Genomic DNA, 14,998 nt, shown 5'->3' with positions numbered 1-14,998 from the left:
GTCCACCTGTAATCTCACAGAGCGCCCTCTAGTGTCCACCTGTAATCACACAGAGCGCCCTCTAGTGTCCACCTGTAATCACACAGAGCACCCTCTAGTGTCCACCTGTAATCACACAGAGCGCCCTCTAGTTTCCACCTGTAATCACACAGAGCGCCCTCTAGTTTCCACCTGTAATCACACAGAGCGCCCTCTAGTGTCCACCTGTAATCACACAGAGCGCCCTCTAGTGTCCACCTGTAATCACACTGAGCGCCCTCTAGTGTCCTCCTGTAATCACACAGAGTGTCCTCTAGTGTCCACCTGTAATCACACAGAGCGCCCTCTAGTGTCCACCTGTATTCACACAGAGCGCCCTCTAGTGTCCTCCTGGAATCACACAGAGCGCCCTCTAGTGTCCACCTGTAATCACACAGAGCGCCCTCTAGTGTCCACCTGTAATCACACAGAGCGCCCTCTAGTGTCCACCTGTAATCACACAGAGCGCCCTCTAGTGCCCAACGGTAATCACACAGAGCGCCCTCTAGTGTCCACCTGTAATCACACAGAGCGCCCTCTAGTGTCCACCTGTAATCACACAGAGCGCCCTCTAGTGCCCAACGGTAATCACACAGAGCGCCCTCTAGTGTCCACCTGTAATCACACAGAGCGCCCTCTAGTGTCCACCTGTTATCACACAGAGCGCCCTCTAGTGTCCTCCTGTAATCACACAGAGTGTCCTCTAGTGTCCACCTGTAATCACACAGAGCGTCCTCTAGTGTCCACCTGTAATCACACAGAGCACCCTCTAGTGTCCACCTGTAATCACACAGAGCGCCCTCTAGTGTCCTCCTGTAATCACACAGAGCTCCCTCTAGTGTCCTCCTGGAATCACACAGAGCGCCCTCTAGTGTCCACCTGTAATCACACAGAGCGCCCTCTAGTGTCCACCTGTAATCACACAGAGCTCCCTCTAGTGTCCTCCTGGAATCACACAGAGCGCCCTCTAGTGTCCACCTGTAATCACACAGAGCGCCCTCTAGTTTCCACCTGTAATCACACAGAGCTCCCTCTAGTGTCCTCCTGGAATCACACAGAGCGCCCTCTAGTGTCCACCTGTAATCACACAGAGCACCCTCTAGTGTCCACCTGTAATCACACAGAGCGCCCTCTAGTTTCCACCTGTAATCACACAGAGCTCCCTCTAGTGTCCTCCTGGAATCACACAGAGCGCCCTCTAGTGTCCACCTGTAATCACACAGAGCGCCCTCTAGTGTCCTCCTGGAATCACACAGAGCGCCCTCTAGTGTCCACCTGTAATCACACAGAGCGCCCTCTAGTGTCCACCTGTAATCACACAGAGCGCCCTCTAGTGTCCACCTGTAATCACACAGAGCGCCCTCTAGGTTCCACCTGTAATCACACAGAGCTCCCTCTAGTGTCCTCCTGGAATCACACAGAGCGCCCTCTAGTGTCCACCTGTATTCACACAGAGCGCCCTCTAGTGTCCTCCTGGAATCACACAGAGCGCCCTCTAGTGTCCACCTGTAATCACACAGAGCGCCCTCTAGTGTCCACCTGTAATCACACAGAGCGCCCTCTAGTGCCCAACGGTAATCACACAGAGCGCCCTCTAGTGTCCACCTGTAATCACACAGAGCGCCCTCTAGTTTCCACCTGTAATCACACAGAGCGCCCTCTAGTGTCCACCTGTAATCACACAGAGCGCCCTCTAGTGTCCTCCTGTAATCACACAGAGCGTCCTCTAGTGTCCACCTGTAATCACACAGAGCGCCCTCTAGTGTCCACCTGTAATCACACAGAGCGCTCTCTAGTGTCCACCTGGAATCACACAGAGCGCCCTCTAGTGTCCACCTGTAATCACACAGAGCGCCCTCTAGTGTCCACCTGTAATCACACAGAGCGCTCTCTAGTGTCCACCTGTAATCACACAGAGCGTCCTCTAGTGTCCACCTGTAATCACACAGAGCGCTCTCTAGTGTCCACCTGTAATCACACAGAGCGCCCTCTAGTGTCCACCTGTAATCACACAGAGCGTCCTCTAGTGTCCACCTGTAATCACACAGAGCGCTCTCTAGTGTCCTCCTGTAATCACACAGAGCGCCCTCTAGTGTCCACCTGTAATCACACAGAGCGCTCTCTAGTGTCCACCTGTAATCACACAGAGCGCCCTCTAGTGTCCTCCTGTAATCACACAGAGCGTCCTCTAGTGTCCACCTGTAATCACACAGAGCGCCCTCTAGTGTCCACCTGTAATCACACAGAGCGTCCTCTAGTGTCCACCTGGAATCACACAGAGCGCCCTCTAGTGTCCACCTGTAATCACACAGAGCGCCCTCTAGTGTCCACCTGTAATCACACAGAGCGCTCTCTAGTGTCCACCTGTAATCACACAGAGCGTCCTCTAGTGTCCACCTGTAATCACACAGAGCGCTCTCTAGTGTCCACCTGTAATCACACAGAGCGCCCTCTAGTGTCCACCTGTAATCACACAGAGCGTCCTCTAGTGTCCACCTGTAATCACACAGAGCGCTCTCTAGTGTCCTCCTGTAATCACACAGAGCGCCCTCTAGTGTCCACCTGTAATCACACAGAGCACCCTCTAGTGTCCACCTGTAATCACACAGAGCGCCCTCTTGTGTCCACCTGTAATCACACAGAGCACCCTCTAGTGTCCACCTGTAATCACACAGAGCTCCCTCTCGTGTCCACCTGTAATCACACAGAGCGCTCTCTAGTTTCCACCGGTAATCACACAGAGCGCTCTCTAGTGTCCACCTGTAATCACACAGAGCGCTCTCTAGTGTCCACCTGTAATCACACAGAGCGCCCTCTAGTGTCCACCTGTAATCACACAGAGCGCCCTCTAGTGTCCACTACTTCTCCACTGATGTCCTTTCCATAGTCCGGAAGCGCTTACTTGCGGTGCTTGTCCGTCTAGCTGTAATGGCCGCCGCGAGATACTACACATCCGCCTCCTACTCAATTCAATGTATACGGATGAGGCATCAATGATAAAGTAGTGGACAATTTCTTTAATTACACAGGTATAAAAGATCTCGTCACTAATGCCACTACTCCAGTTCCAGATTCCGGGATCGGAGAAGACAATGTTACATACGCAGCGCTCATGGGAATGAAGACGAAGGAGAGCAAAAAAGGTGAAGAAACTGAGAAAGGTAAATAAAGTTCTATCTATGCCGACCAGGAATAACAGGTAGAACTCCACACACTGCAGCGTATCACACATGTAATATGGAGAGTCCATAGTAATATCACACAGGTAATACAGACACTCCCCCGTGTAATATCACAGGTGTAATAGAGACACTCCCCCGTGTAATATCACAGGTGTAATACAGACACTCCCCCGTGTAATATCACAGGTGTAATACAGACACTCCCCCCGTGTAATATCACAGGTGTAATACAGACACCCCCCGTGTAATATCACAGGTGTAATATAGACACTCCTCCGTGTAATATCACAGGTGTAATACAGACACTCCCCCATGTAATATCACAGGTGTAATACCGACACTTCCCCGTGTAATATCACAGGTGTAATACAGACACTCCCCCATGTAATATCACAGGTGTAATACCGACACTTCACCGTGTAATATCACAGGTGTAATACAGACACCCCCCGTGTAATACCACACGTGTAATACAGACACTCCCCCCGTGTAATATCACAGGTGTAATACAGACACTCCCCCGTGTAATATCACAGGTGTAATACAGACACTCCCCCGTGTAATATCACAGGTGTAATATAGACACTCCCCCGTGTAATATCACAGGTGTAATATAGACACTCCTCCGTGTAATATCACAGGTGTAATACCGACACTTCCCCGTGTAATATCACAGGTGTAATACAGACACTCCCCCATGTAATATCACAGGTGTAATACCGACACTTCCCCATGTAATATCACAGGTGTAATACAGACACTCCCCCGTGTAATATCACAGGTGTAATATAGACACTCCTCCGTGTAATATCACAGGTGTAATACAGACACTCCCCCATGTAATATCACAGGTGTAATACCGACACTTCCCCGTGTAATATCACAGGTGTAATACAGACACTCCCCCATGTAATATCACAGGTGTAATACAGACACTCCCCCCGTGTAATATCACAGGTGTAGTACAGACACTCCCCCCGGTGTAATATCACAGGTGTAATACAGACACTCCCCCCGTGTAATATCACAGGTGTAATACAGACACTCCCCCGTGTAATATCACAGGTGTAATACAGACACTCCCCCGTGTAATATCACAGGTGTAATATAGACACTCCTCCGTGTAATATCACAGGTGTAATACAGACACTCCCCCATGTAATATCACAGGTGTAATACCGACACTTCCCCGTGTAATATCACAGGTGTAATACAGACACTCCCCCATGTAATATCACAGGTGTAATACCGACACTTCCCCATGTAATATCACAGGTGTAATACAGACACTCCCCCGTGTAATATCACAGGTGTAATATAGACACTCCTCCGTGTAATATCACAGGTGTAATACAGACACTCCCCCATGTAATATCACAGGTGTAATACCGACACTTCCCCGTGTAATATCACAGGTGTAATACAGACACTCCCCCATGTAATATCACAGGTGTAATACAGACACTCCCCCCGTGTAATATCACAGGTGTAGTACAGACACTCCCCCCGGTGTAATATCACAGGTGTAATACAGACACTCCCCCATCTAATATCACAGGTGTAATACAGACACTCCCCCCGTGTAATATCACAGGTGTAGTACAGACACCCCCCCAATGTAATATCACAGGTGTAATACAGACACTCCCCCCGTGTAATATTACAGGTGTAATACAGACACTGCCCCCGTGTAATACAGACACTCCCCCGTGTAATATCACAGGTGTAATACAGACACTCCCCCGTGTAATATCACAGGTGTAATACAGACACTCCCCCCGTGTAATATCCCAGGTGTAATACAGACGCTCCCCCGTGTAATATCACACGTGTAATACAGACACTCCCCCGTGTAATATCACAGGTGTAATACAGACACTCCCCCATGTAATATCACAGGTGTAATACAGACACTCCCCCCGTGTAATATTACAGGTGTAATACAGACACTCACCCGTGTAATATCACACGTGCAATACAGACACTCCCGCTGTGTAATATCACAGGTGTAATACAGACACTTCCCCGTGTAATATCACAGGTGTAATACAGACACTCCCCCCGTGTAATATCCCAGGTGTAATACAGACGCTCCCCCGTGTAATATCACACGTGTAATACAGACACTCCCCCGTGTAATATCACAGGTGTAATACAGACACTCCCCCATGTAATATCACAGGTGTAATACAGACACTCCCCCCGTGTAATATTACAGGTGTAATACAGACACTCACCCATGTAATATCACACGTGCAATACAGACACTCCCGCTGTGTAATATCACAGGTGTAATACAGACACTCCCACTGTGTAATATCACAGGTGTAATACAGACACTCCCCGCGTATAATATCACAGGTGTAATACAGACACTCCCCCATGTAATATCACACGTGTAATACAGACATTTCCCCCGTGTAATATCACACGTTGAATACAGACACTCCCCCTGTGTAATATCAAAGGTGTTATGCAGACACTCCCACTGTGTAATATCACAGGTGTAATACAGACAATCCCCCGTGTAATACCACACGTGTAATACAGACAATCCCCCCCGTGTAATGTCACATGTGTAATACAGACACTCCCCCATGTAATATCACAGGTGTAATACATACACTCCCCCTTGTAATATCACAGATGTAATACAGACACTCCCACTGTGTAATATCACACATGTAATACAGATACTCCCCCTTGTAATATCGCAGGTGTAATACAGACACTCCCCCGTGTAATATCACAGGTGTAATACAGACACTCCCCTCGTGTAGTATCACAGGTGTAATACAGACACTCCCCCCATTGTAATATCACAGGTGTAATACAGACACTACACCCATGTAATATCACACATGAAATACAGACATTCCACCGTGTAATATCTCACATGAAATACAGACATTCCCCCGTGCAATGTCAATGGAGTAAAGCAGGCACAACTCCCGTGTAATATCACATGTGTAATACAGACACTCCGCCCGTGTAATATCACACGTGTAATACAGACACTGCCCCTTGTAAAATCAGAGGTGTAATACAGACACTCCCCCGTGTAATATCACAGGTGTAATACAGACACTCACCCGTGTAATATCACATGTGTAATACAGACACTCCCCCCGTGTAATATCACACGTGCAATACAGACACTGCCCCTTGTAAAATCACAGGTGTAATACAGACACTCCCCCGTGTAATATCACAGGTGTAATACAGACACTGCCCCATGTAATATCACAGGTGTAATACAGACACTCCCCCCGTGTAATATCACAGGTGTAATACAGACACTGCCCCTTGTAAAATCACAGGTGTAATACATATACTTCCTCCGTGTAATATCACAGGTGTAATACAGACACTGCCCCGTGTAAAATCATAGATGTAATACAGATACTCCCCCGTGTAATATCACAGGTGTAATGCAGACATTCCCCCGTTTAATATCACACGTGTAATAAAGACACTCCCCAGTGTAATATCAGAGGTGTAATACAGTCACTCCCCCGTGTAATATCACACGTGTAATACAGACACTCCCCCCGTTTTATATCACAGGTTTAATACAGAAACTCCACCATGTAATATCACATGTGTAATACAGACACTCCCCCCGTTTTATATCACAGGTTTAATACAGACACTCCCCCGTGTAATATCACACGTGTAATTCAGCCATTCCCCTCATGTAATATCTCACGTTGAATACAGACTCTCCCTCATGTAATATCACACGTGTAATACAGACACTCCCCCTGTGTAATATCACACATGTAATACAGACACTCCCACTGTGTAATATCACAGGTCTATTACAGACACTTCCACTGTGTAATATCACATGTGTAATACAGCCATTCCCCCGTGTAATATCACACGTGTAATAAAGACACTCCCCAGTGTAATATCACAGGTGTAATACAGACACTCCCCCTTGTAATATCACAGGTGTAATACAGACACTCCCACCGTTTTATATCACAGGTTTAATACAGACACTCCCCCGTGTAATATCACACGCTGAATACAGAATCTCCCTCATGTAATATCACACGTGTAATACAGACACCCCCCCTGTGTAATATCACACGTGTAATACAGATACTCCCCCATGTAATATCACAGGTGTAATACAGACACTCCCCCGTGTAATATCACACGTGCAATACAGACACTGTCCTGTGTAATATCACACGTGTAATACAGACACTGCCCTGTGTAATATCACACGTGCAATACAGACACTCCCCCATGTAATATCACAGGTGTAGTACAGACACTCTCCCATGTAATATCACATGTGTAATAGAGACATTCCCCCGTGTAATATCACACGTGTAATACAGACTCTCCCCTGTGTAATATCACACGTGTAATTCAGACATATTTCGCCCATGTAATATCACAGGGGTAATAGAGACACTCCCCCGTGTAATATCACATGTGTAATTCAGACATATTCCCTCCATGTAATATCACAGGTGTAATAGAGACACTCCCCCCGTTGTAATATTACAGGTGTAATTACAAGGTCTTCTTGTGCAAAGTGGCTTCGGAGATAAGTGGCAGTTATTTCAGAGGCCATGGACTAACACCCGTCTTCTTCTTCTCTTTTCACACAGGTACATGCTCTTCTGCTGCATAATTCCTCTGCTTGCTGTATATGCCGCCATCTAATGCTCTGCTCTCCTGATTCAACTCACTGGTAGAATTCTCTGCTGATATTTCTGCTTTATCTGTCCCATTCCACTCAATACTCACATATGTCTGTCCTTTCCCCACTGTAGACTTTATCTGATGTTTAGAGGTGCTAAACTGCAGAGCTTACAGAGTCCTAGCCCTGTCTTTGATCACCCAGCCATCTCCTGGTGAGATGACCAGCTGCTAATTTAGCCACAAGCAGCTCCCACAATGCCCCACACCTGATGGTTTAGTGTGCCCTATATATTTAGAAGCTCTTTAAGCGATGCACGTGTCTTCTTGTGCAAAGTGGCTTCGCAGATAAGTGGCAGTTATTTCAGAGGCAGTTAATCAGGGCAGGAGTCAGGTAACCAACACTTTGACCACTTACTCTCTTTTAACTATGTTTCTGTTAGCTCTCACTTTTTCCTCTATAATCCTCCACTTTCTATTAACCCCTCAAATCCCTACACCTAGTAAGGGACTTTTCATCTCTCCCTCCATCGTCCCGATTCATCTCACCTCCTCCTCCAAATTATTCCTCAACATTCAATCCTGGATCTCCAAACACAGACCGCCACCTCATGCTCTCTCTTGCTCCCACCTGGTAACACTTTCTCTGCTCCTCCTCGCTGCTGGAGATATCTCTCCAAATCCTGGTCCTCCTTGCCATATCACCACAGATACTTCTACCTCCTATCCACGACCTTCCACAAACTATCGCAACCCTTCTAACCTCATACCCATCCAACTAATCCCCACTTCCTCAGTTGCTCTAACAGGAGCTCTATGGAACGCTCGCTCCATCTGCAACAAACTTTCCTACATCCACGACCTTTACATTACTAACAAACTTTCCTTCCTCGCCATTACCGAAACCTGGCTCACCCCCTCTGACACAGCCTCCCCAGCTGCACTTTCATATGGCGGATTCCACCTTTCCCACACCCCCAGCCCCAACGGCAAACATGGCGGAGGCGTAGGTTTTCTCCTGTCAGATACCTGCGCTTTCACCCAAATATCACTGCCACCCTCTGTTACACTCCCCTCTTTTGAGGTGCACTGTGTGCGTATCTATTCCCCCTCTGACCTCCAACTGGCTGTCATTTACCGACCCCCCAGGGCTAGCCACCACTTTCTTAGACCACTTCACCACCTGGCTGCTTCACTTCCTTTCCACTGACATCCCCACTATCATAATGGGTGACTTCAACATCCCCATTGACACTTCCCTCTCGTCTGTCTCTAAGCTCCTATCCCTCACTTCCTCCTTTGGCCTTGCTCAATGGTCTTCGGCAGCTACTCATAAAGATGGCCACACACTGGACCTCATCTTCACCCACCTCTGTTCCCTATCTAACCTCTCTAACTCACCCCTCCCTCTCTCTGACCACAACCTCTTCACATTCTCTGCCCTCTCGTCTCCAAGTGCACAATCCCCACTCCACAAACTTACACACGCTCGCAGAAACCTCAAACACCTTGACCTACACTCACTCTCTGAATCCCTCCTCCCTCTTACAGACATAAATTCCTTACTCAATGCAGATGTTGCTGCCACTTCATATAACACCACAATAGCTGCAGCTCTCGACTCGATCGCCCCTCTCACACATACCAAATCTCGCACAATCAACAGGCAACCCTGGCACACCAAACTTACTAAAGAACTGCGACGGGCCTCCAGGGTTGCGGAGAGGAGATGGAAAAGGTCTCACTCCATCGAGCACTTCATCGCATTCAAACAATCCCTCACTATCTTCAAGTCCGCGCTCACTACAGCAAAACAAACCTACTTCTCATCTCTCATATCCTCCCTGTCTCACAACCCTAAACAGCTATTTAACACTTTCAATTCTCTCCTTCGTCCCCCAGCACCTCCTCCCTCTTCTCTCATCCCAGCCGAAGACTTTGCCTCATTCTTCAAGCAGAAGATTGACACCATCAGACAAAGCTTTTGCCTAAAGCCCGCACAACGCCTCCTCATATCTACTCAACCTTCCTCCTCCAAACCCCACTTCTCCACCATTACAGAAGGTCAAGTCTCCTCTTTACTCTCCAAATCACACCTCACCACCTGCAAACTTGACCCAATCCCATCCCACCTCATCCCTAACCTTACCACAGTCTTCATCCCAACCCTAACCCACCTCTTCAACCTGTCACTAACAACCGGTGTCTTCCCCTCATGTTTCAAACATGCCGCAATCACACCCATCCTCAAAAAGCCCTCCCTTGACCCATCCTCTCTGACTAGCTATAGCCCCATATCACTTCTCCCCTTTGCCTCAAAACTACTAGAACAACATGTCCACCTTGAACTGTCCTCCCACCTCTCCTCCCGTTCCCTCTTCGACCGCCTGCAATCTGGCTTCCGACTGCATCACTCGACTGAAACTGCCCTGACCAAAGTCACCAATGACCTACTAACTGCAAAATCCAAGCGACACTACTCTGTCCTCCTCCTTCTGGACCTGTCATCTGCCTTCGACACAGTGGACCATTCTCTCTTGCTACAGATTCTCTCATCTCTTGGCATCACGAACTTGGTCCTATCTTGGATCTCCTCATACTTAACAGACAGGACATTCAGCGACTCCCACTCACGCACCACCTCCTCATCTCGCCCCCTATCTGTCTGTGTCCCCCAAGGTTCAGTTCTAGGACCTCTACTCTTCTCCATCTACACCTTTGGCCTGCGACAGCTCATAGAGTCTCACGGCTTTCAGTATCACCTCTATGCTGATGACACACAATTCTACCTCTCTGGACCCGATATCTCCTCCCTACTAACCAAAATCCCACAATGTCTGTCTGCCATCTCATCCTTCTTCTCTGCCAGATTTCTAAATCTCAACATGGATAAAACAGAGTTCATCATCTTTCCACCCTCTCATTCATATCCCCCATCTGACCTATCCATCAACGTCAATGGCTGTTCACTCTCCCCAGTCCCACAAGCTCACTGCCTCGGGGTATCCCTGGACTCTGATCTCTCCTTCAAACCACATATCCAAGCCCTCTCCACTTCCTGCCGACTCCAACTCAAAAATATCTTCCGGATCCGTGCATTCCTCAGCAAAGACTCTGCAAAAACACTAGTGCATGCCCTCATCATCTCCCGCCTCGACTACTGCAACCTCCTGCTCTGTGGCCTCCCTTCCAACACTCTCGCACCCCTCCAATCTATCCTAAATTCTGCTACTCGACTAATCCACCTGTCCCCCCAGCTATTCCCCAGCCTCCCCACTCAGTCAATCCCTTCATTGGCTCCCCATTGCCCAGAGAATCCAGTTCAAAACCCTAACCACGGCATACAAAGCCATCCACAACCTGTCTCCTCCATACATCTGTGACCTAGTCTCCCGGTACTTACCTGCACGCAACCTCCGATCCTCACAAGATCTCCTTCTCTACTCCCCTCTTATCTCCTCTTCCCATAATCGTATACAAGATTTCTCCCGTGCATCACCGCTACTATGGAACTCTCTACCCCAACATATCAGACTCTCGCCTACCATGGAAGCCTTAAAAAAACCCTGAAGACCCACCTCTTCCGACAAGCCTACAACCTGCAGTAACCACCGCTCCACCATACTGCTGCACGACCAGCTCTACCCTCACCTACTGTATCCTCACCCATCCCTTGTAGACTGTGAGTCCTCACGGGCAGGGTCCTCGCTCCACCATATCGCTGCACGACCAGCTCTCCCCTCACCTACTGTATCCTCACCCATCCCTTGTAGACTGTGAGTCCTCGGGGGCAGGGTCCTCGCTCCACCATACCGCTGCACGACCAGCTCTACCCTCACCTACTGTATCCTCACCCATCCCCTGTAGACTGTGAGCCCTCGCGGGCAGGGTCCTCGCTCCTCCTGTACCAGTCGCTGACTTGTTTTGCTAAGATTATGTAAATGTTTTTGCTATGTATATCTCTTTCATATGTAAAGCGCCATGGAATAAATGGCGCTATAATAATAAATAATAATAATAATAGAGACACTCCCCCGTGTAATATCACGTGTAATACAGACACTCCCCCGTGTAATATCACATGTGTAATACAGACACTCCCCAGTGTAATATCTCACATATAGTTTGGTTTTCTTTATTGTACAGATCAGTTGGAGGAGAAATGGACAAGTGATACTTATCTGGCAGTAAAGACAAATGAGGAACATCGAGACTGGAAGCAGAGAATTTTTCAAGGTATAAATACAGGTGCTTCTCACTAAATTAGAATATCATCAAAAAGATAATTTATTTCAGGTCTTCAATACAAAAACTGAAACTCCTATATCATATAGAGTCATTACACACAGAGGGATCTATTATATAGAGTCATTACACACAGAGTGATCTATTATATAGAGTCATTACACACAGAGGGATCTATTATATAGAGTCATTACACACAGAGGGATCTATTATATAGAGTCATTACACACAGAGGGATCTATTATATAGAGTCATTACACACAGAGGGATCTATTATATAGAGTCATTACACACAGAGGGATCTATCATATAGAGTCATTACACACAGAGGGATCTATTATATAGGGTCATTACACACAGAGGGATCTATTATATAGAGTCATTACACGCAGAGGGATCTATTATATAGTCATTACACGCAGAGGGATCTATTATATAGAGTCATTACACACAGAGGGATCTATTATATAGCGTCATTACACGCAGAGGGATCAATTATATAGAGTCATTACACAGAGAGCGATCTATTATATAGAGTTATTACACACAGAGGGATCTCTTATATAGAGTTATTACACACAGAGGGATCTATTATATAGAGTCATTACACACAGAGCGATCTATTATATAGAGTCATTACACACAGAGGGATCTATTATATAGAGTCATTACACGCAGAGGGATCTATTATATAGAGTCATTACACACAGAGCGATCAATTATATAGTGTCATTACACACAGAGGGATCTAATATATAGTCATTACACACAGAAGGATCTATTATATAGAGTCATTACACACAGAGTGATCTATTATATAGAGTCATTACACGCAGAGGGATCTATTATATAGAGTCATTACACACAGAAGGATCTATTATATAGAGTCATTACACACAGAGTGATCTATTATATAGAGTCATTACACACAGAGGGATCTACTATATAGAGTCATTATACACAGAGGGATCTATTATATAGAGTCATTACACACAGAGGGATCTATTATATAGAGTCATTACACACAGAGGGATCTATTATATAGAGTCATTACACACATAGCGATCTATTATACAGAGTCATTACACACAGAGGGATCTATTATATAGAGTCATTACACACAGAGGGATCGATTATATAGAGTCATTATACACAGAGGGATCTATTATATAGAGTCATTACACACAAAGGGATCTATTATATAGAGTCATTACACACAGAGGGATCTATTATATAGAGTCATTACACACAGAGGGATCTATTATATAGAGTCATTACATGCAGAGGGATCTATTATATAGAGTCATTACACACAGAGGGATCTATTATATAGAGTCATTACACGCAGAGCGATCTATTATATAGAGTCATTACACACAGAGGGATCTATTACATAGAGTCATTACACACAGAAGGATCTATTATATAGAGTCATTACACACAGAGTGATCCATTATATAGAGTCATTACACACAGAGGGATCTACTATATAGAGTCATTATACACAGAGGGATCTATTATATAGAGTCATTACACACAGAGGGATCTATTATATAGAGTCATTACACACAGAGGGATCTATTATATAGAGTCATTACACACAGAGGGATCTATTATATAGAGTTATTACACACAGAGGGATCTATTATATAGAGTCATTACACACAGAGGGATCTATTATATAGAGTCATTACACACAGAGGGATCTATTATATAGAGTCATTACACACAGAGGGATCTATTATATAGAGTCATTACACACAGAGGGATCTATTATATAGAGTCATTACACACAGAGGGATCTATTATATAGAGTCATTACACACAGAGGGATCTATTATATAGAGTCATTACACACAGAGGGATCTATTATATAGAGTCATTACACACAGAGGGATCTAATATATAGAGTCATTACACGCAGAGCGATCTATTATATAGATTCATTACACGCAGAGGGATCTATTATATAGAGTCATTACACACAGAAGGATCTATTATATAGAGTCATTACACACAGAGGGATCTATTATATAGAGTCATTATACACAAAGGGATCTATTATATAGAGTCATTACACACAAAGGGATCTATTATATAAAGTCATTACACACAGAGGGATCTATTATATAGAGTCATTACACACAGAGGGATCTATTATATAGAGTCATTACACGCAGAGGGATCTATTATATAGAGTCATTACACACAGAAGGATCTATTATATAGAGTCATTACACACAGAGGGATCTATTATATAGAGTCATTATACACAAAGGGATCTATTATATAGAGTCATTACACACAAAGGGATCTATTATATAAAGTCATTACACACAGAGGGATCTATTATATAGAGTCATTACACACAGAGGGATCTATTATATAGAGTCATTACACGCAGAGGGATCTATTATATAGAGTCATTACACACAGAGGGATCTATTATATAGAGTCATTACACGCAAAGTGATCTATTATATAGAGTCATTACACAGAGAGCGATCTATTATATAGAGTTATTACACACAGAGGGATCTATTATATAGAGTCATTACACACAGAAGGATCTATTATATAGAGTCATTACACACAGAGGGATCTATTATATAGAGTCATTACACACAGAGGGATCTATTATATACAGTCATTACACACAGAGCGATCAATTATATAGAGTCATTACACACAGAGGGATCTATTATATAGAGTCATTACACACAGAGGGATCTATTATATACAGTCATTACACACAGAGCGATCAATTATATATAGTCATTACACACAGAGGGATCTATTATATACAGTCATTACACACAGAGCGATCAATTATATAGAGTCATTACACACAGAGGGATCTATTATATAGAGTCATTACACACAGAGCGATC

At 45.3% G+C, this 14,998-nt stretch overlaps 1 protein-coding gene across 6 annotated transcripts in view; it reads left to right on the top strand.

Annotated features, from left to right (window-relative positions):
- LOC141169838 (killer cell lectin-like receptor subfamily G member 1) overlaps window positions 1-14,998 on the top strand; it is a 240,318-nt gene that overhangs the window by 159,880 nt on the left and 65,440 nt on the right. For 3 of the 6 annotated variants that reach the window (XM_073655129.1, XM_073655125.1, XM_073655124.1), the window contains exons 3-4: window positions 3,048-3,179; window positions 12,009-12,098. In XM_073655129.1, the coding sequence (XP_073511230.1) occupies window positions 3,048-3,179; window positions 12,009-12,098 (222 nt within the window). The remainder of the gene's footprint in view (window positions 1-3,047; window positions 3,180-12,008; window positions 12,099-14,998) is intronic. The other 3 variants (XM_073655127.1, XM_073655128.1, XM_073655126.1) reach the window with 2 other exon arrangements.

The sequence above is a fragment of the Phyllobates terribilis genome, unplaced genomic scaffold (genome assembly GCF_046119375.1).
Source record: "Phyllobates terribilis strain yellow unplaced genomic scaffold, ASM4611937v1 Scaffold_1__5_contigs__length_1240528914, whole genome shotgun sequence".
Classification (NCBI taxonomy): Eukaryota; Metazoa; Chordata; class Amphibia; order Anura; family Dendrobatidae; genus Phyllobates; species Phyllobates terribilis.
The sequence above is the reverse complement of the archived record's forward strand: the minus strand, read 5'-3'. Positions and strand labels throughout refer to the sequence as shown.